Here is a 20949-nt window from a genome sequence, read left to right on the forward strand (position 1 = left end):
TTTAACTGATTTTTACATGCAAGGCCCCTCATGGCTAATTGTTCTTTAATGTGGACAACTGAGTTAGCTTGATTTGATTGTGGATCATGAATGAGCCATGAGCCTGAATATTTCAACTTTACAGATGGATATCTGTTGACAAACAGAGAAACAAGTAGAAGTGCTGATTTATTCACAATTTTGTTCCAAAACAAACTCTAATCTAAAACATTGAAAAATGAGCTGTTATTATGCATGAGTTGTGTAGAGATATACAGAGAAAAGAAGAAACAGTGAAAAGAGTAAGAGTAAACTAAATGCTAGCATGCTTATGCTAAGCAGGTATAATGTTTACCACGTTCGCCATCTTTGTTAAGCGTAATAGCATGCAATGTCATTAGTTGTTTTGCAGGTATTGATGACCAAAGTATGTGACAAACAGAAACTCCTGATGATGGTGGTAGAGGCAGAGTTAAGGGATCACCAAAGTGATTACAATTCACCCTGAGGAGGACAGGAACGTCTGAACCCAATTTTGCTTAGATGACAATCTATCTGATAGTTGTTGAGGCATTTCATTGAAAACCTCTTACGTCAACCTCACAGTAGTGCTAGAGGAAAAGTGAGGGAATCACCAATGTCAGTAGGATTCACCCTCTTGGTACAATGATTGTCTGTACAATATTGAGTGGTAATTCAGTGGTAGACAACCACTTTGGTCCAGATTGAGATATTTCAGCCTGGACCAAAGTGGTGGTCTGACTATTCGATAGACCCACATTGCCATCCATAGAGCAATGCCGCTCACATGGCTAATGAATAACACAGTGTTCAATATCACAAGGTGACACTGATCAACCACAGATCATCCTAATTTAATCCTGTGCATTCACCTCATATTTCCTCTCTGTTACAGTAAAAAGGGATTGAAATAGAGCACAAAAGTGGACTCGAGGCATCTGAAAGGGAACGCCTGTCTTGACTTTTGAGTGGGATTTCCTTTCTTGCCAGGCACAGGCAGTACGGTCAAGGAACGGGGACACTCAGTGCTTACGCAGCAAGATTTATTCTGGTACTCTAATCCATCTTCAAAAAACGTCAGACATCTGAACACATTAAGCATACAATGTGCAGGGGAATAAAAAACAAAACACTAAGGTAAAGAAAAGTGCCAGTGACCTCCCAGCGATGCATTGCATGAATCTGAAGTAGCTTGTTCAGCACAGCCCCCCCCCCCCCCCCCCGCCCTCGAGGGTCTCAACTACTGGATATGAAGAGAAAGGTGTAGAGAGAAGATGTGTGTAAAGAAGGGCAGGGGAAGAGAGATGTCTGGCTGAAGATGGGGGAGGAGAAAGAGGAGAGAGGAGGTGGTTGCGAGGAAGCATGGAGAGATGTGGTCCAGTGGAGGGAGGAGAGGAATGAATGAGGCATGAGCGGGAACCGAGAGGAGTGAACATGAAGGGAGCAGAGATGAAAAGAGAGAGAGAGGGGGGGAGAGTCCTCTGTGAGAATACAACATTTCACAAGAATGTGCAGTGTTAACAAGAAAACCACAAGTTCAAAAAGGTTACCAGCTTAAAAAAAATCAGATCTGTAACTGTGAACACTGATTTCAAGCAAAACTATCATTATCATACTGGTGTCAGTTCATACCTAATTTTTTATACTGATACCAAAAAGATTTGTAATTTTTGCTTCCTCACTTTGTGGAATAACATTTACAAAACAAACAAAAGTTCGCAAACATAGCACACAACTTTGGCTCAATAAAACACTATAAACTGACAAGGTTATGACTGAAAAGTAGCTATAATCAATATTTCAATATTGACAATGGATCTCATTTCAACTGGTATGTAGAAGGGGTTGCTTGTAGTGACAAACACAATGATCGTCTAACTCTGCAGTTTCCCACAGTTCTGCTTCACTGTTTCGGTTTACTCTCACCGCTTGCATAGCAAAATTTACCGCTACAGTAGAGGTGTCAAAGCTCTAAAAAACCCCCACTGTATACTACGTGCCAAAAACACTAAGCAGCATACAGGTGAATAGCAGGTGAGCACAGTGGAGCATTTAGCAGCTAAAGAACCAGATATTTCTCTCAGGTGGGGGAGGGTCCGAAAACAGAGCTAAAGGTGGCTATAAACTCCAAATGAATGCTAATGTTGCTACTTATCTGCTGTATGAGTAACTGTCAGCTGAAATGGTTACAGTAATGTCAGCTTGTTTCTGCTGTCCCCAAGTTCACATCAGGAAATATGTGATCTTAGAGAAAGTGAACAAGACCTGACAAAGAATTATAGTTTAATTTTCATGTAATTCTCTCTCACGCACTCAGAGCTAACTAATAAGCTAACTAATAGCTTGTAATTGCAGAAGTTTATGAACAACAACAATCCGCACCTGGACCTCAATATGAACTAAAAGCGAATCACTTGTTCCTTGGCCTGTATGATAGGAGGTTGTTGAGACATCAACACAGACAAACCAGAAATTGATTGACAGAGGTGAGGTAATAATTCATAGCTGACAAATCTTATCAAATGGAGATTTAATACAAATGTCGCCAGAAGTGATGGACCTTTACATGAAAGGTTTGGGAAGTTTAGGTTAAAATTCATCTTTAAAACACATTACTCCATCAACCAAAGAGGTTGCCACTTTTTTATTTTTTTATTTTTACCTACACCGTATTTTTTTGAGGAAAAAAAAAAAAGACATAAGCATCCCTAAAGGAGAAACTGATGCTATTTTCAATTTGTGGGAAGAATTCCCATGCTTCCTTTGTTTTCAGTCAGACAGAAATGAACAACCATATACTGATAGAGATATGTGTTGTTGTATAACTACTGCATCTCCTAACGGAAAGAGTATATTGCCTTTTTAAAGTATTCATTAAACATAGTCAATTCCTCTGTTGCTAGGAACACAATCATACATTAAAGGGAAGAAAGGAGAAATTGAAGGATTTAGAGGAGGTGGTGTTAACAGGAGGGAGGGAAGAAGTCAAAGGAAATGAGAAGAGGTGGAAGCTGGTGGTGTTTGGTGTATTAGTGAAGCACAGCGCCACCTCATCTCGCACTGCCACATCCTCTCTTCAAGTCTCTCAATTCCCCACTATTATCTGTCATCTCCAATTCCCCTTCACTCGCTCCCTTATTCACTCCACTCTCCTCTGTCTCCCACACAGCTTGCCATAAAAGGACAAAGAGGAAGTGAGGGGTGAATAAAAGACTCATCTCTTTTTACCCCCTCCCCTAATATGCAGAGAAATCACAAGAAACAGTGACAGTGACGCAACGATACTCATGCCTGTTCACAGACACTAAATATTTTCTTACAAGTGGTGGGAAACAGCAATGTTCAATGTTCATTTGGGCACCTAACTATTGTTTTAAGACAGACTTGAACCCATCTTTTAAAGAAATTGTTCTATTTATAGCTTACTTGCTGATACTTGGATGAGAAGATTGACACCATTCTTATGTCTGTATGCTAAATGTGAATCAAGAGCCTGGATACACTTAGCTTAGCTTAGCAAAAAGACTGGAGGCAAGTGGAAACAGTTAGCTAGCTCTATCTAATAAAGATATTTTTAGATTTTGGTTTTTGTATGGATAACACAAACAAGACATACTGTGTTAATTTGTGAGCTTTAGGGGTGCTGGTAGGTGGCATTTTTTTTTTACCTGTGGACAAAACCAGGCTGGGGAGAGCAGCAGGTGAGCTAACTGTCAATCACAGCTGTCAATCAACACCCACAAGGCAGACATCAACGCTACAAGTCAAATCTTATTAACGGAGCAAAAATTCTCAAAATGACCACCAGTACACTTATTAGAGGGCCCAAATTTAGTGATTAAGACCATAATGACCATAATGGGTATTTCTAGAGAGAGGTTGATGCTTTTTGAATGGGAGTCAGTTGGAGCCAGGGATTTCTTGGAGCCAGCTGGCCATTGGTGACATTACACTTTGACCTACTTCCACATTGGCTTCAGGCTCAAGTTATCTCTAGTTGTCGCTTGGTATTTACTGAAATGTCATACTAGTCCTTTAAGGAAATAAAACACAGTGTATCTTGCTCTCCAGTTCATTGTAAATGTAGCAACAGAACTGTGTTGTCTTTTATGTCTAAATCTCTAGCACCCCGGGAAAGGGTTAACTTGCATCACAATAATGTTATTTCAATGAAGAAAACTTTCAGTTTGGCTTGTTGCTAATACTTTAGTATTGTTGATAGTAGATACAGGGTAGCCTCTGAACATCCACCTTTTTTTGGAATTTCCACCCATTTGGCATACACAAGTGGAAAGGTTATAACAGAGGAACTAAAAGGCCAAACTGTATGTATTAGGTTTAATTTGAAAAGTAATAGTTTGTAGTTTGGCTCAAAAAAGTGTTTTTGGTTCTTGTTTATAATGAGTCATATTTAAATAACAATGCTTAAAATAAGCTTGAAATATTACTGGAGGTTCTTTAACTACAGAAGTTACCAATATCGGTCACTTGTTTTAATGGAGTTATCACTACAATTAAATTTCATCCTCAAAAAAAGTCTTGGCCATTTGGCATAACCTTTTTATAACGTTGTGATCTTGGTGATGTTAATACATCCAGCAAAAACATTAGCTTTTATTTCAGCCTGTCCCCACAAGAAAAACGACAGTATAGGTCTAAAATTAAGGCCAACAAAAACGACCTATAGTTATGTTATGCAATCATTGAGTGAACTGGGGTTATTGATGATTGTAGAGGCGTAGTAAACGTTTGCCTTCTGCTCATGTGTCTGAACTATTTTGTTTTACTGGCAGCTCAAAAGAAATACTCAGTAACTAAGGTGGGTAGCCATTAAAAGCTGGTCTTGGACTATACTTAATAGCTACATATTTTTATACTTTGTTATGCAAGTGGTTTTCCAATGGGGGTGTGGAAGCACTAGGGCTTCACTGATCTGACATTTAGTGAAAGGTTACTTGGTGTAAAGCAGTACCTTCAACAGCTTAAGGACTCTTTCATGGTGAAAAACACCTTTTTTTCTTTTTTCCTGCCAGGGAATCTTACACAGCGGACAGTTTGTCCAACCAGAATTGAAGTTGATCATTGTAAATATTATTCAGAACTGATACAAAGGATCATTAGAGAGTCCAACTGTCTTTAAACGTATTGTATGTTGTCTGACTGAGAAAATGTCAATGTAAAATAATTTTGGCACTTTTATTTTTATTTTGTTGGCAACAAAGGCTGATTAATGTGCAATGTCTTATCTGTTAATGCACTTGACTCATTATGTTACAAACACTGCAAGCAATTTCATGGAGAACATTTTAATAAAAAGTTGCTGTGTATAAAATGTCTGTTATGTGATGTGTACTATCCCTAAATTAGACAGTTTTGTTGACAAAAAAAGTAAATTATTAATACTGCACAAATTAAGAACCAGTGCTGTGAAAGGTAGTTTGAATAATATGCAATGTTACCCAAATGATGCAAAAAATAGAAATTAGGTCCAGCCAGTTAAAAGCTTTGAAACACAACAACAAGTATTTTTTTTAAAGTAATTTGTAGTAAATGCAATGGTAGTCTGAATAAAATTTACTGGTGAAAAATGAGTAAAATTTACTTATGGAAACAGAAATTTTGCTAGTAAACTTTACAAGTATTTCTTGGTTAAACTTAATGCTTATTGGTATGTAGACTTTGCTGAAAATACCTTCTGTTAAATTTACTAGGAACTTCTGTGTGGAAATTTTTGCCAAGGTTTTTCTATGTAAATCTTACTCCACAATTTTTTTTCAGTGTAAATTACTAACAACTAACTACCTTAAAAAAATACATAAAAGGTTAGTATTTTTAACAAACCTTTCCATTTACTGCTGAAAAGGTTTTGAATATAAGAGAGGAATCACAGAAAGGGCAATAACTTATCCCCATAAGTTACTACAAAATTTACTAAACGACTTAGCCCATCACCATTTTATACAGCCCATCACCATCCATATTCAAAAGCACTTACAAACAGAGTATCTGCAGGCATCGTGTGGGTTTTTTCTGTTGATTCAGGGATGCCCAGGTACCTCTAAGCCAAGACATCACTGTAGAAATTATTCCAATGTGCTCATGTCACCAGTCGTTGTAAGTGTATTGCTGCAAACCTCCTCTCCCCTGCGATGCTGCCTGTCAGATAATGCACAGGGTGGAGTTGTCAAAGTCACAAATAGCTGACCATGTTGGCATACCTGTTGCTCTGAAAAATTAAAATGGGTGGAGCAAAATATTGTTGACAGTGACTTTTGTTTGCTCTGGTTTTCATAGGCTGGCATATGACAAAGATTATATGCAAATGTCAATTTGATGCAAGAGTGATTTGTTGAAGCACCTTCCTGGTTTCCACAGTGTTGTCACACCTGTACTGTACTGTATATATTGACCTCCTGTCACTAGTTTATTTCCAGGCCTTATGAAATGCACTCACTCAATTTGCAAATCTGAACCAACCAATCTGAACCTCAAGCAATATCATTCATAAATGTTATAACTATCCTTCAGTTTCCACTGTACTTACATCTTATAACACAGGTAACATGCAATGTTAATACTGTAGAGCGACACTGACAGAAAAAGACGACAACAATTATTAACCTATTTCTACAAAGAGAAAAATAAATAAAACAAAATAAAAAGGGTGGTACTTTTCCACTGGTGCCCATGTTTCAGTGTATTCTCTCTTATTATTTTGTGGTCTTAAAGCTTCCTTTTCTAACTTAATCATTTCTATTGCTTCAGTGATACATTCACTCCCGGTTGTACAGTATGTTTCCTGTAATACAAATGAGCTCAAGCTGATAATCATCAGAGTATGTCAGACTTTAGAAACCTCCTTCAGAGGCACAGGAAACACTATACAGCTGGTTTAACCGGCTGAGTAGCACCTGCACTGAAATGTTTTCAGTCCTAGTAGGACTCCCAGTAGGACTGAGTAAGCCTCACTGGGAGGGTGCAGGTCTAGATCGGTCCCTGTCACAGGTGGTGTTTTGCATGGATCAGTTCTCGGCCTCCTCCTGTTTACCCTCTACGTAGCCCCCTTTTGGACACGTCAACAGCAGACATAGGATGTCTTTTCATTGCTATGATGATGATACCCAGCTGTACATCAAAACTCACCAAACCCCTCTGCAGCCATGTCATACCTCAGCCAGATTCAGTCATCCCCCATACCTCATCTCACCTTTGACAGCCAGGATATCCCCATTTCCTTCTCAGTCACTAGGTTTGACCCTCAGCTGACTTTTGATGACCACATAAAATATCCAGTGTTTCCCCTATAATAGTACAGGCCTCCAGGGCCCCCAGGCCAAGGAGAACCCCCACCAGGCCAAAAAAATATTTCTTTTACTGCCAAAAATAACGCCAAATACCCATTAATTCCGCAATCAATAGCTTTTGGGAGTCTGTGCAGCGCTGTACAGAAACGTGAGTTAACCTCTGTAGCGTTGCCTGGGAAACTCCTGGTAGCGTAGCTTCTTCAAGGAATGGGGAAGTGCATAATGTGTGTGTATAGCGAGTGAGTGGTTGAGTGAGCGGGTGGAATGCCAGCAGAGCAGAGGAAAAGGTTAGCAGTAAGTTGGTAAAACTGGCAGTAAATGTACAGTACAGACTACAGCGTTTCAGTTAATAAATGCTACAGCTTCTCAAGACCAAGAAAAGTCACATCTGTTGTTTCCCCAACTGCTGGAAAAGTGAAGGGGGTTAGCTCCAAAGGGTTAGCCTAACCTGATGACGCTAAACGGAGAAATGGAGTAAAGTACGGCTGCTGAGCTCCCCCCGCCCCGCCAGGACAAAACAGTCAACGTAGTGGAAACACTGATATCTATGCAAAACCTCTTAGCGCCATCTCAAAAACATCTCTAAACTCTGCCTCTCTCTCACCCAGTCAGATGGAGAGAAACTTGCCCATGCCTTTATCAACTCAAGACTGGACTACTGCAATAATGTGCTCTTCACAGGGAACCCCTGGCAGGAACACCCAGAAGCTCCAGCACATTCAGAACCAGCGCTGCCAGGATCCTGATGAGAGTGTGAAAACACAAACATACAACACCAATTCTGTTTTTATTGCACTGGCTCCCTGTCTCCTTCAGGACTGACTACAAAGCTCTGCTAAAACTTGGATTTTTTCCCCTGTGTTGTAATTGTTTTAACATTGACTTCTTTGTTGAATGATCTACTGCAACAACAAAGCATCAAACCCCAATATAACACATTCCTTTATGTTATTACTCCTGTGTAGAGCTGCGGTTATTTTTTATTATTGAGTAATCTGATAGTTTTCTTGATTAATCCGTTGGTCCATAAAATAGTAGAAAATAGTAAAAAAATGAATAAATAAATAAAAATCACAATTTCCCTGAGCCCAAGATAACATATTCATATTGAAAACCCAAAGATATTGAGTTCAATATCATAGAAAACTAAGAAAATCTTCCTGATTCATTTCCAGGCAATAAACTAATCAATCAATCACCCAATCATTTCAGCTCTACTCCTACATGTATTGTTTTTAATTTCTTATATAGTTTAACTTCTATGTTTTGCATGTCTTATCATGGTTTCAGTTTATTTCTTTGTGTCATAGTTCTATATGTAGTTTTACAGAGCTTTATCTATAACTGTGGTTTTGACAGGTACTAAACTATCATTACACACTATTATCACACTTGGACACTTGGACAGAATTGAGCACACACACACACACACACACACACACACACACTGAAGCTATGGCCTCATCATAACACCTTTTTCTGTCGTAATCTTTGTTTTTAATCTAAATTTACATTCCTGTCCGTGGTTAAAAAAGCACTTTTGGACAAACCTATCTAGTGAAAGCACTTTAAAATCCTGCCAACCAATGGGCAACACCCAGCAGCTATCTCTACGTTGATAAGCCAGCCAATCAAAACTGGGCATGTGTTCAGGACTGGAATGCACTGAATTGAGGGAAGAGGGTATTTTCAGAAAACTGCTTTTTGTGTTATTAATTCCGGCTGGGTTGAGTTCCTGTGTTTATACAACTGAAAGCTCTTATTTGTGATATCAGAGGAGGCAGGGAGTGGAGAAATGGCTGATCTTCTCCTACAACACTGTTAGTTTATCTTGTCAAACAGGTCTTACTTGTAGATTTCACACCTAAACCTTACCTACCTTATCTCCAAAACAAAACTCATTTTGCTCTCAGCTCTGCCTCTGTGGGAATTTTTTTGAAAACTTGTGGGAGTGCACTTGTACCCCTGGAGAGTTTAGAAAAGCCCCAACCACACAGCCCAAACATTTGGTTTGGAGAGGCGGATGCCGATTCAAGTGATAAACAATCACAGAGAGAAAGAGAAAGAGAGTACGTGCCGAGAGGAGGAGTTCTCCCAGTTAACTGCTCCTAATTTCATCAGTCTGGCTGTGTGGGTGTGTGTGTGTGTGTGTTGTGTGTTGTGTGTTGTGTGTGTGTGTGTGTGTGTGCACTGCTACAGCTGACCTGTTGAACCAATTTCACATTGAACTTTGTCTGTCTTAGATTTTGGGGCTGGCGGGCAGAGGCGGGGGTGGGGGTGGAGGGGGGGATCTGTCTGTTGTCATGGCTGCAGTGGGAGGAGGTGGGAGGTGCATTAGGAGGTGCTGAACAAATGAACAAGAGGGGAAACTGCATTGTTATTTATAATTTTCAGCTTGTATTCTCAATAAACAACATATCTGTGAATTTATCTTTATTTAAAATTGTAAAGCAAACTCTCAGTAGTCGCTTTATTCTGGATTTCTTTTTTTTACTTTCTTAAGAGGAAATCTGGTGTAGGGCAGGGTGATATGGCAAAAAATATGATCACAATAATTTTTTCCATATTGATCAATATCAATATTTATCATGATATATATACATTTGATAATGCTGCCATTATATACTGATAATGACTGAAGCAACCAGAGGGTTCATTAGTTAAACTTTACAGTAATTTATTAACATTAAAAAATAGAATAACATAATGTAAACATTTAACTGTGCAAACATGCTTCATCTGCCGTAACAAAACAATACAAGTTAGCTTGCCTTGTTACTTATTGAAGTAATGTAAATAAAACTAAAATCTGTGATTACTATCACGTCAGATTCCTTTGGCAGACATCTCAAATGTTTGCCAAAGGAGAGATACAACCATGACAAATAAAGTAAACAAGTGGATCACAAAGACCCTGGCACATTCATACACTCAACTGTAAGATACAATAGTAGTGGTTTTACATTTCTCAAATGTTTTAGAGGTAGAAATCTGAATAAAAAGTGCAAAATTGTAATCCAGTCATTATGCTACATCTTTTATATATATATACAGTATATATTCTGCTGTAACCTCTTCATTTATCTTACTGACTACATTATTTTCTGTGCTTAGTTCACATATCATTAGATTCACTAGTTTTCTTTATGAAACGACACTAGTGTTGGTGGCTAACTAGCATTTCATTGCTACTCTGTTTACTAGCTTTGAGCTTAGCCTAGCTTAGCAGTTAGCTTTGTACATTCACAGTCAAAGCAGCCACATTAAAACGATGGCATGTGATGACTGTTGCAGACTCTACTAGAGAAACCTGTCTGTGAATTAGAGCAGCATTTTTCCGCTAACGTTACTTCAGACGTGACGAGCACAGAGAGTCATAGCCCTACTAATCATAGCACTAGCGTAGCCTCGTCAGCTGCAGTAGGAAACGGGCGTGTACTTTGACGTGCAGGCCAAAAACTGCAGACTGACTGGCTGTTGTCACATTTATTTCTGCTGTGTGACAGGCTGTTAGATCAAGTAAAAATGTCCAAAGTTTATCATGGTTATCGACATACATTTTACTGCAACCCTGTATCGAGATTGTTTTATCAACCAGCCCCAATCTGGTGCATAATCATTTGCATTTTACATCACATTTCACTCTTCACTTTACAAAACCAAAAGCATGTTTTGAGCCGTCAATGTCAAAAGAGGATCTCATTTCCTGTAAATTACCGTGATCAGTCTCCTCTTGAAACAGGAAATGTTTTGGGATGTGAGTGCATAAAATCAGGGTGATAATTGGTTAGGACCAAACAGCTCTTTTTAAAAAAAAATATGGGTATTTTCAGTTAAAATTTGTAAAAAACAGACAATGAGCTTTACGTACAGTCAACACAACAACTTAACATTTTCTCAAGGACGCTTCCCCTGTACACGCATATGAAAAAGCCTTTGTTTATTTTTTCCATTCATCAAAATAAGCCAAACTTTTCATGAGAATTGGCATTTAATGTTGTCTTAAAACAGTGTTACAAAAGCTTTATCCAAATAAAATGAAGTATAAAATTGTCATTGTCAAAGTCATTCAATATCCAATCAAAGAATAAATCAACATTTAATGTCAACTTTAGGTTCTGAATAGTTTTCAATACTTGGGTATTAAATGTCTAAAATGTGTCAGTACAGGAATATTCAACCCTGCACTACAGTTATGCAACTGGAATATGTGCATATGTGTAAACCTTTACGCACACACAGGGTGACAGGCTTCAACACATAGACAACCTCACACTTGGTGGTTTGTAGCTTTAAAAATTTTTGCCTCATCAGCAAAACAGCTTCATAGGTGGAATGATAAATGATGCACTGCCTCTCCAAAGTGCTTAAAGGCCTTTGTTTTATAAGGACTCAGGGCAGTAAAGCTCTGCTCAGTGTGTGTTTGTGTGTGTGTGTGTGTGTGTGGATGCTCCATGAGAAGAGAGCCGCCACATCTAAATCCCCTTTTCTTCTTTTTCAGCACAAAGTAAACTCACAAACATCTTTCCACATGGGAGAGGCTTTGGTATCGTCTCATCTGAACTACAAAGTGTCTTTTGGCTCATTCGGTACCACCCACAGTCTCTGACCAGTCTGTTGACCTCACCTAACAAGCACCCAGGGGGGATATCGAAACAAAACAAAGCACCTTGGGTGCAGCAGTTAGTGAGACCAACTTCCAACCAGACGCTCACAAGCTCTGCCCAATCAGAGTGTCCTTATTTAAGGCCGTGAACTCCTCTCCGGCGGACAAAAGAAATAAACTCTTAATTGCGCCGTGTGCAAAAAGACGACTGACCTTATCAAACTTCAAATGAGTCACAAACTTGAGTCACCATACTTTAACTGCTATAACCAGGCCACCTATTGTTCATGCTAACAAATCATGTTAACTAATTCTAAAATACAGGACAGCGGGGGGATTCCCCATCTACTGTATATTTTAAGCAAAAATCCATTGTCTTACTGTCAAAAAAGAGAATAGAGTAGTATCAGTATCAGGCATGGGTCGACTTGGACACAAAAGGGCCGTAAACATTCACAACCACAGCTCGTAATCTCATATCCCTTTACATGCTGAAGGTCAGAAACAGAATAGCACGGTCTGTAATGGAAAACCGACAGTATATAAAGGTGTCGGGTTGAAGCAGATGGGGCCACGGTTTAACACATGGAGTCCATCTCCTCCACCTGATCCTCAGGACAAAACACAGATGAAATCCATTAAAAAAAAATGTTGAAAAGTAAAAGTGTCCATTTTGGAAGCTTCTACTTTTGAGAAATACTTTTGTTTGTCACTGGAGCACCAGTGATCCTCAGCTTTGTAACCAGACCATTAGCGAGAACTGAAAAGACTGAAAAAAAGTCAGTTTTCCAAACACATGGAGGCAATTGACTGGAAATAAATCAATGGTATTTTATCAAAAAAAACAAAATAAACTGTGCCGATTTGATTTCCTTTCTTTTTTTTTTTTGTCTTATCCCTTTCTTCATCTCATTGTGAAGTTATTATATTTGGATTTTTGACTATTGGTCAGTCAAAATGCATTTGCAGCCATCATGGTGGATTCTAGGACCCTGTGTTGGGCATGTTAAATTACTTAAATAAAGAAATAATGGAATAAACCAACCTAAATACTCCTAATTTTCTGATGTAAATTAACTAAATTAAACCTAAAATCCCATTAACACGCAACTCCTAATCTGATAAACAAGCACTGGCATGAAATTGAAACTTACCGAATATGAAAAAAACATACTTTTTTATCTAAAATCTTGAACATAAGGCGACAACTTCTTCTCAAGATGGATGTGTTTCAGAATGAAATGCTTCAGCCATAAAGTTTTATGAGCCTGATCCTTCCACTGCCAGAGTATAAAAGTAAATCTCTCACCATGCATCACTGACCGCAGTTTCCCCTCTTGTTACTGATTTTAATGCCTGCCCAGCTCCCTTTCTTATGCTGTAGGTGGTTCCTCCTTTAGCGTGTTTCAACAGACAGACTGTGAGAAGGTGACTCTTCACCAAGGCAGTCACCAACACCTCACCAGCCTTTTCTGACTGAATTTCCTGCTCTCCCTCATTTAAAAATCCCCATTCCTTCCCCAAACGTGTCAAATGCAAATGCGGCCACATACTTTGCCAAGTCTTTGACGAAACTCATCTTAAGTTTCCATTCATGCTGTGTGTGTCACTCTACAGTCATATCTACATCTAGCAACAAAAGCCTCCACTGTACGCTTGCTGGCTTTACTGCTTATTCTTGTCCCTTTAGAATGCATGACTGTAAAAAAAAGTCATATTTTCCTCTTCTGCCCTTCCATTAAAAGTTAAGCTAAAGTTAGCAGCACAAGCTAACAAACAGCCACAATGGGTGTGTTTCCAGAGCGTGAAAAGCAACACCTCCCACTCCTTATTTGGAAGACTACAAACTGAAAAGTTGGCGTCGACCATAAGCTGCGACTCTGGGGTTCAAACCAGCTCCAAACCAATGGGTGACGTCACACCTAGCTATGTCCAAAAACTACATTTTAGTGCTTGGTGTATGAGTTTTGGAGTTTTTAAGAATATTTTCAATTGAAGCTGTGACCAGCATGTGTGTATTAATCACCGCATCAAAACATGGCGGCCCATTCATGCCAATGAAAGCTAGAGCATGTGGTCAACATCGTTGTCTTGCTTCAAAACCCATAATGCCAGTGCATTAATGTCTGGTCTCCACTGGTCCGACTGCCATACTTGATTGGTGGCTTTTAAGTTATATTGGACCTACAGTATCAGTTCAAGTTGTGATGAGTTTTTTTGCAATGTATTTGACATTTTGAGCTGTTATTTTTGCCTTTCTGGTTTATATTTCCAGACTTGGTAGTTCCTTCTTTTGCCTTGTCGCTGTGGCACTCAAAATACAGTCAGAATAAATAGATTCTGAGTGGACTTCTCCCATTTCACCAGTAACAGTATCATAAGCAGCAGTTCTCTCCCTTGTTTCCTTCCAGCTGCGCTATCAAAGAATGGCTCTTCCTTTCTTGTCCATCTCTAACAGTAGCACATCAGAGAGCAGAACTTCTTCTCTCATCTCTTTTGCAGCAGAATCAGAAAATTCAGCTCTTCTTCTCCGAGCTTACGGTCACTGGTTCGGTGAGTCAGATGTCAGGAGAAAGCCAGCGTGCTAAGTGAGTTTCAATAATGCAGGAACGTTGAGGGCCTCCAAAATGTATGTGTGAGTGTGAAACGGTGTGTATTTTGAGATAGAACCAGGGTTTAGGTGTACATGAATATTGGGAAGTGAAAGGCTGGAACCGCAGTGAGAATGTGCGCTGACTCTGAGAGACTTGGTGCGTGCAAGGAATATTGTTTGGGTGTAGTAGGCATGATTCGGTGTGTCTGTATGTGTGTGTGTGTGCGAGAGAGAGTGTGTAGATTGAGGTGGGAGGATGGGAAAAGCCGGCAGAGTGCCTCCATTCCTCCGACCTCATCTATAATTCAGCTCGGTAGCGGTCCGTGAGGTCTCCCTCTCGTTCCCCCGTTTGCTCTCTGCACTGAAGGTGGAGACAAGTGTTGCACGGTACATTTCACGGTCTCTCCCCATCTATCCATCCCCATCTACCGCTACCTCTCCAGAGGCGGAGCAGCTGTGAACAGCAGCTCAGTGAACTCTAGTGAATGAAGAAGTTTTGAATGTATAGAACAAATGGATGATATAAGACTTGGCCTGACTTTGACTACCTTTAAAACCAGGTTAAAAACATATGTTCTCTAACCCTTATGAGGTTCTACTGTGAAGTTAACTACCTGCTACTTATTTGTTTTAATGTCCTATGTTGTATTTTCATTTTAATATTGCATATGAAATCTGTTACGTAACTTGCCTTGACGACTATGGTTTGATTCTTTGGTCAAAAATCATTGCATAGGTTTGTAATGAAAGCAAATAAAGCACATTACCACTTTGCTCTGGCATCATTGAAAATGATAATGTCTGGCCCACAGGGGGTGCCACAATTACAGGCCAATACAGTTGGATTTTTTGATATTGCCTCGTCCACAGGGACCTGTAACTATTACCTTTACACTGTTTTGCTTTTTGTTTTTTAAATTCCAATTAGTTGTAATCAGGATAAAGCAAAAAAACTCTCCTTGTAGTTAATATGAATATATACACTCAGAATAAGAAATGTGTTAAAAGGATACTTCAGGGATTTAGTATTGCACTTCCATAAAGTTGGAGTCAAAATCGATCAATACCAAAGCAAGAGATATCCTGAATCTTAGACCTTTATATGGATGAAGCTCCAAAAACCCTGGATCCTACACTTCCCATAATACAACTCTATGGCATCTTTTGTTAAGTTGCTGCTTGATAAAAGCCCATATCTTGAAAGCACATTGTCCCTAATTTATAATGTATGCTTTCTGTTAAAAGCTTGTAGCCCCCCCCCCATCCCAAATTACTGAAACGGTGTCACTCGAGTAATTTTACAGGTTTGACACAGTTCCTCCAGACTTACAGAAGATATTATACAACTGTTTTCACAGGATGAGTATTAGCCATGACTGGTAAAGTGACTTTGACATGTAAAATTTGTGGACTTTACCTTTATCAGCAACAATCTCCACCTATTTGGACAATATTGTGAGTCCCTTTATCGGCAATGGCCTCCACCTATTTAGACAATATTGTGACTACATCACACACAGTCTTATCTTTAATAGTAGTAATAATAGAAGCAGCAGCGACTGTGCTAATGGGTTGAATTGTAGCTTTAGCAGAACACATATTTCAACGGTAATAATTTTGCATCTGTGTTTTGGTTTTATGCACTTGTATATTTTTGTTGTGTGTAACTGTGAAAGCTGCACAGTCATTGTACCTCGGGGACAATAAAGCCTCGCTCAACTGAACGCTCTCTTTTCCTCTATCGCAGCTGATTCAGCCATTCTCTCCCTATTCATTTTCTTCCTTCCTTCCTTTCTATTCCAACTTTCTCTCGTTCCAACACCAGCGGTTCACAGAGGCAACGAAGACGTGTTCAGATCCTGAGCTTCCTGACACCATTTTCTCTGTTATTAGTTTTTTGCTCCGCAGTGTGTCGGAGGTGGCTTTTTAATGGCGCACGGCCCTCTCTTCCCTTCCATCACTCCGCTTCCACTTAAATGTCACACGTTCCTGAAGATTGCTATGATTTCCCTTCTGTTGAACCCTTCGTGCGCTGTTCAAAAAAGCTGTCGAGTGTGATTGCTATGATTTATTATTAAGCTTTCTATTTTAGTGGCAGTGAGAGCAGTTACTGGGGTGGTACTTCAGGCAGAGTAGATGTTTTGTCGTCCAGGTGATGGTGTTACTGGTTTCAGTGTACGGGTCCATTTGGTGCATTTTTAAAGGTCCCTTGATCTTGAGCTTGACAGTTCCTTCTTGATCTGACAAAACAATTTCCACTCAAGGTCCACTTAACTTCCTGAAGCTCAACTTTAAGTCAGCTTTGATGAGTGCTCAGAATCATGCTAAGTTTGAACATCTGCAGTTCCATGACAACCAAGTCAAAGACTGTGATATAGGCGAAATCTGGAAAGCAGACCTTGAGCTGAGGTCATTTTGTCAACTGCGTCACTCTAAAATCTCATTCTGCCACATAAAATCAATATCGCACAAATACAAAAAGGATCACAGACTAACCAATGTGAGAAAACTGTGTGTGATGATGTCTGACTGGTTTGTAGAGAAGTAGAGCATTTTGTTCAGTCCTAATTCATATGGTACTCGTAGATATAGAAACAGGCAGGTTTACTGCTCTCCCTGAAGAGAAGAGACTGTTTGTTGTGTCATTTAGGTGAGACTGAAGAGGAAGTCCACTTTATGTTTTATTGTTGATGATTTAAGGGCGCCATATATTTAAATATCCATAGTTTCTGATGACTGACTCTAAAAAGACTGAGCTGTGTTACAGGAAAGGAACCTTTTGTGTGGCTGATTTTATTTGTAGAGCTTGGTAGAGAAGACAGAGTTCTTTGTTTGTCATGTAATGCAAGATGTTTTGTTCTAGTCTACGTTTGACATGGTGTCACCGCTGCAACTGTATTTTGGTGTCTTTTAAGTCCATATGTGCTGCGCACTTTTATGTGGATGACACAATGACTAACAAGGTAAGTAAGTAAAGGAGTCAATCATAAGACCTGCAAATCATTCTCACAATTCAAAAGTGAACAATTTGAATTTTTTTTGACCATATAAATGACAAGTTGATTTACACCAATACAGTAAACTGAAAAGTTCAACCTCACTTACGCTGCATATGTTTTTAACCTGCTCATAATTGAAAATTATGATGTAAACAAACCTTTAACAGCCTTAACTTTGAATGCTTTAATAAACTTTATCTTTAACTGAGAAAACTCCATTCGCTGCTCTGGAAAACTCTAGTTTAAGGCCTTTGTGTTGGGATTATTTTGTCAAACTACTAATTCCAGAGTCAAGAATGAATTTTCATCCTCTAACTTTTAACTGTATGTATGTAGACAATCTAAATCTGAGTCTTATCTAGTCTAGTCAGATCAGGCTTCATACGTGTGCTCTGAATCTGAAATACAGTGTAACACTAAATAACACTTCCCATAATTGACAGTCTTATCAGCCATGACGTTACATAAGACATGTTACATATTTGATGAAGTCGGTCATGATTGAAAAGCCGAGCAATGAAGTGTTATTTTTCAGGGATAAAGAACGTCAGCAAAAGGCCTCATGAGTCCAGATTTTCTGTGATAAAGACTGAATTGCGCTGTGCAGTGAAATTCCTCCCTGATTGCCGACCTTCATCATCCATGTTCCACTGGAGGAATCTTTTTCCCGATCTGGGTTCCCTCCCCTTAAAGCCTCCAGAATATTCTTTGTCCTGAAAAGTCAATTAAAACTCCCCGTAGCTCGCTGATCTCGGCCGGTTCAAGCCTTCTTGACTGAAAACCAAATTAAAAAGGTAAGCCAATATTACATCTGTGGCCTACGGGAAAACTTCCCTCCACTAGAACGGCTTAAAGTGATCTTTCCAATTTCCTACAATCTCCCCGCGCCGTGCATCACTGTGCAGCTCTGTGATAATGAACACGGCTCTCTTAAAAAGCAATTTTATACCGCGGTGATTCACTCCTTTAGTCATCCGCTGCATCCATCCTCCCGTTTTTTGCCACGCCCACTCACTACTCTATCACAAGCTAAGAGGCTACTCGTCCGCTACCGTTAGCTCGTTACCACGCCGCATCGTGATTGCACGGCGGACCGCGGCGATGAGCGTTTGCATAACATCGGTGGTGATGACAGGGCTCGGCGGATCATCTCGACTGTAAACAAAGATGCTCTCCTCTTTGCAATCCCTTCCCCAGGTGTGTCATTATTTTCAAGACAGGATGAAAACACCAATTCTGTTTTTTCCATTCCTCTCCCACCTTCCTGTCCTCCCTCTCTTCCTCCCGGATGCCTGCTGAAGTGAGAATTGTTTGCTGCGAGGACTACTGCTTCTATTTGTGCCTGAAGTATTGAAGTCATTAGTTTTGTTTGTGTGAGTGTGTGTGTGTGAGAGAGAGAGAGAGAGGGAGAGGGAGAGTATGAGAGAGAGTTAGCAAGGGTGACAATGGTCTCTCCAGTGGATCTGTGTGGGTATGAGCTCTACCTACTGAAACTACAGGCCTCACTGTGTTTATCTATGAGGGGGGGAAAAAAATGAAATGGCAGCAGACCCGAGTGGGTTTACCCGTGATTTTCTGTGCGTGTTTGTTTACCCATCCCCAGTACGAGTCAGCCTTTGTGGAAAAGGGGGAACCTGCTTGTACTTGCCTCATCCTTTCATCCTGTTTTTTCGCTGCCCTCTTCAATCCGTAGCCGTTCTGTCAAGTTGAAAGCTGTCACGACATCAGACAACCGGTCAAATCGGTGAGGTTCACACTCCAATCAACATAGCTTACTTATAAAAATGAGCCCAATCACACAAAATACACACACATGCCCGGGATTAGCTAAAGTAGGTCAACCCCCCAAAAAACACTACATGTAACAACAGGCTGAAGGATTTGCAGACACACTATTGTCTGTGTGGCCACTTTATCCATTGTTATTACTGGAACAGGAAGATGGAAGCCATTAGAAAGGTTCCATTTTGGCTCTGGTTAAGCCTCATGGTCTTTGCATTAGTCTACGGTCCAGGCAGTAATTACTTGATGCACAGAATCAGGCCTGACGGACTCAGAGAATGGCGCCATTGTGTCCAGTATTGTTGCTATGCTGTCAATAACAGGATGCTGAGAAGTGGCAGTGTTGGTTAAAAAAGTAGCCCACAGTCATGACATTGACAATCATAGATTAAATTCGTGCAGCGGTTGCTCAGTTTAACCCTCTCATCCGACAAATAGGCGTTTTGATGCTGCTAATGTAAAGCGTTCTGCAGCAGTTTGCAACTCAGCTCCATGCTGAGGGACAGGAGAGCAGGACAGGAGTCAGGCGTTACACCTGAAGGCAGCTCGATCAGCCCGGGCAACTGTTTTTAATTACAGGTCGATGGAGGCACTCGAGGAGAAAGAGCGATCAGAGCGAGAAGGGAGCGAAGCGGTGGTGATCAGAGAGGCGAGCGAAGAGAGCTAAATCAAAAACGAAACGGCTCGGGGGAGGAAGAGAGGGGAAAAGGACAGCTTTTAAAAGGGGAGGCATGAGTGTGAGAAAAGAAGGGGAAGGTTAGCGGCGGTGGCGCAGCAGCGAGATTTGTGGTTGTAGATGTGAGTGAGAGAGGGAACGAGGGAGGAAGAGAGAGAAATAGAAACACAGAAAGGGAGAGAGAGAGAGAAGTGGGGGAGGGATGTAGTTGAAGAGCTGAATAAAGAAAGAGCCAGAAGCTGTGTGTGTGTGTGTGTGTGATCGAGGCTGTAGACGAGATCACAGAGCGGAGGAGAGCAGAATGGCGGGGGGGGGGGGGGGGGGGGGAGGGAGGGAGGGAGGGGTGTACGACAGCAAGTTCAACAGAAAGATGAAGCATTTGCTATGTTTACATGTACACAAACAACTTCCCCACTGTGGATACACAGATTAAGTGTAATAGTTGGATTGAGGCAACAACAGGATTTGCAGCCTCATGACACCAATAATAAAGCCTGAGTGATAATGGACTTTTAGAGGCCGACATTGATACATCCACCGATATCTGTTGTCGAACATAAACACAATGTTTAAGATAAGGATTCATTTAATTTGGATGGATATGTACCTAGTGGGATGTTTAACGGTTAAAATGTATTCCTATCAACATAAAGGCACCTTTAGACAGTGCAACAGCAACGATGGTGTAAATTTATTGCATGTTACGTTGTGCAAGACGCCTGTTGTAAAATCTTGGCCACAGTCTGTGTCAGACAAAATCAGTTTGAGGTGTGTAATTGAAAGCAGGATGACTCATCACACAAACTTTTAGTTTTTGTGTGCAATGAACATATGAAGGAAAACGAGTGTGTTTTTACACTTAAACTTCAAAAACACCAGCCAGTGTATTCTATGTTGTTTCATGTCGTATTCTGATTGGTCCGTTTGCAGACGTCGGTCGTAGCAGCAGTCACGTTGAGAGAATTTGGTCCAAAATTTCTGAATTTTGC

The 20949-nt window shown here is 40.2% G+C and overlaps 1 protein-coding gene across 2 annotated transcripts in view; it reads right to left on the minus strand.

Annotated features, from left to right (window-relative positions):
* Nucleotides 1-20949, minus strand: part of mgat3b (beta-1,4-mannosyl-glycoprotein 4-beta-N-acetylglucosaminyltransferase b) — a 78328-nt gene that overhangs the window by 17889 nt on the left and 39490 nt on the right. The window contains exon 1 of one of the 2 annotated variants that reach the window (XM_044339410.1): nt 5996-6194. The exons of the other annotated variant lie outside the window; for it this stretch is intronic. Coding sequence (XP_044195345.1) covers nt 5996-6072 — 77 coding nt within the window. The 5' untranslated portion in view covers nt 6073-6194. Of the gene's footprint in view, nt 1-5995; nt 6195-20949 lie in introns of those variants that run through there. 2 annotated transcript variants of the gene reach the window in all.

Source organism: Thunnus albacares, chromosome 3 (genome assembly GCF_914725855.1).
Source record: "Thunnus albacares chromosome 3, fThuAlb1.1, whole genome shotgun sequence".
In the NCBI taxonomy this organism is placed as follows: domain Eukaryota; kingdom Metazoa; phylum Chordata; class Actinopteri; order Scombriformes; family Scombridae; genus Thunnus; species Thunnus albacares.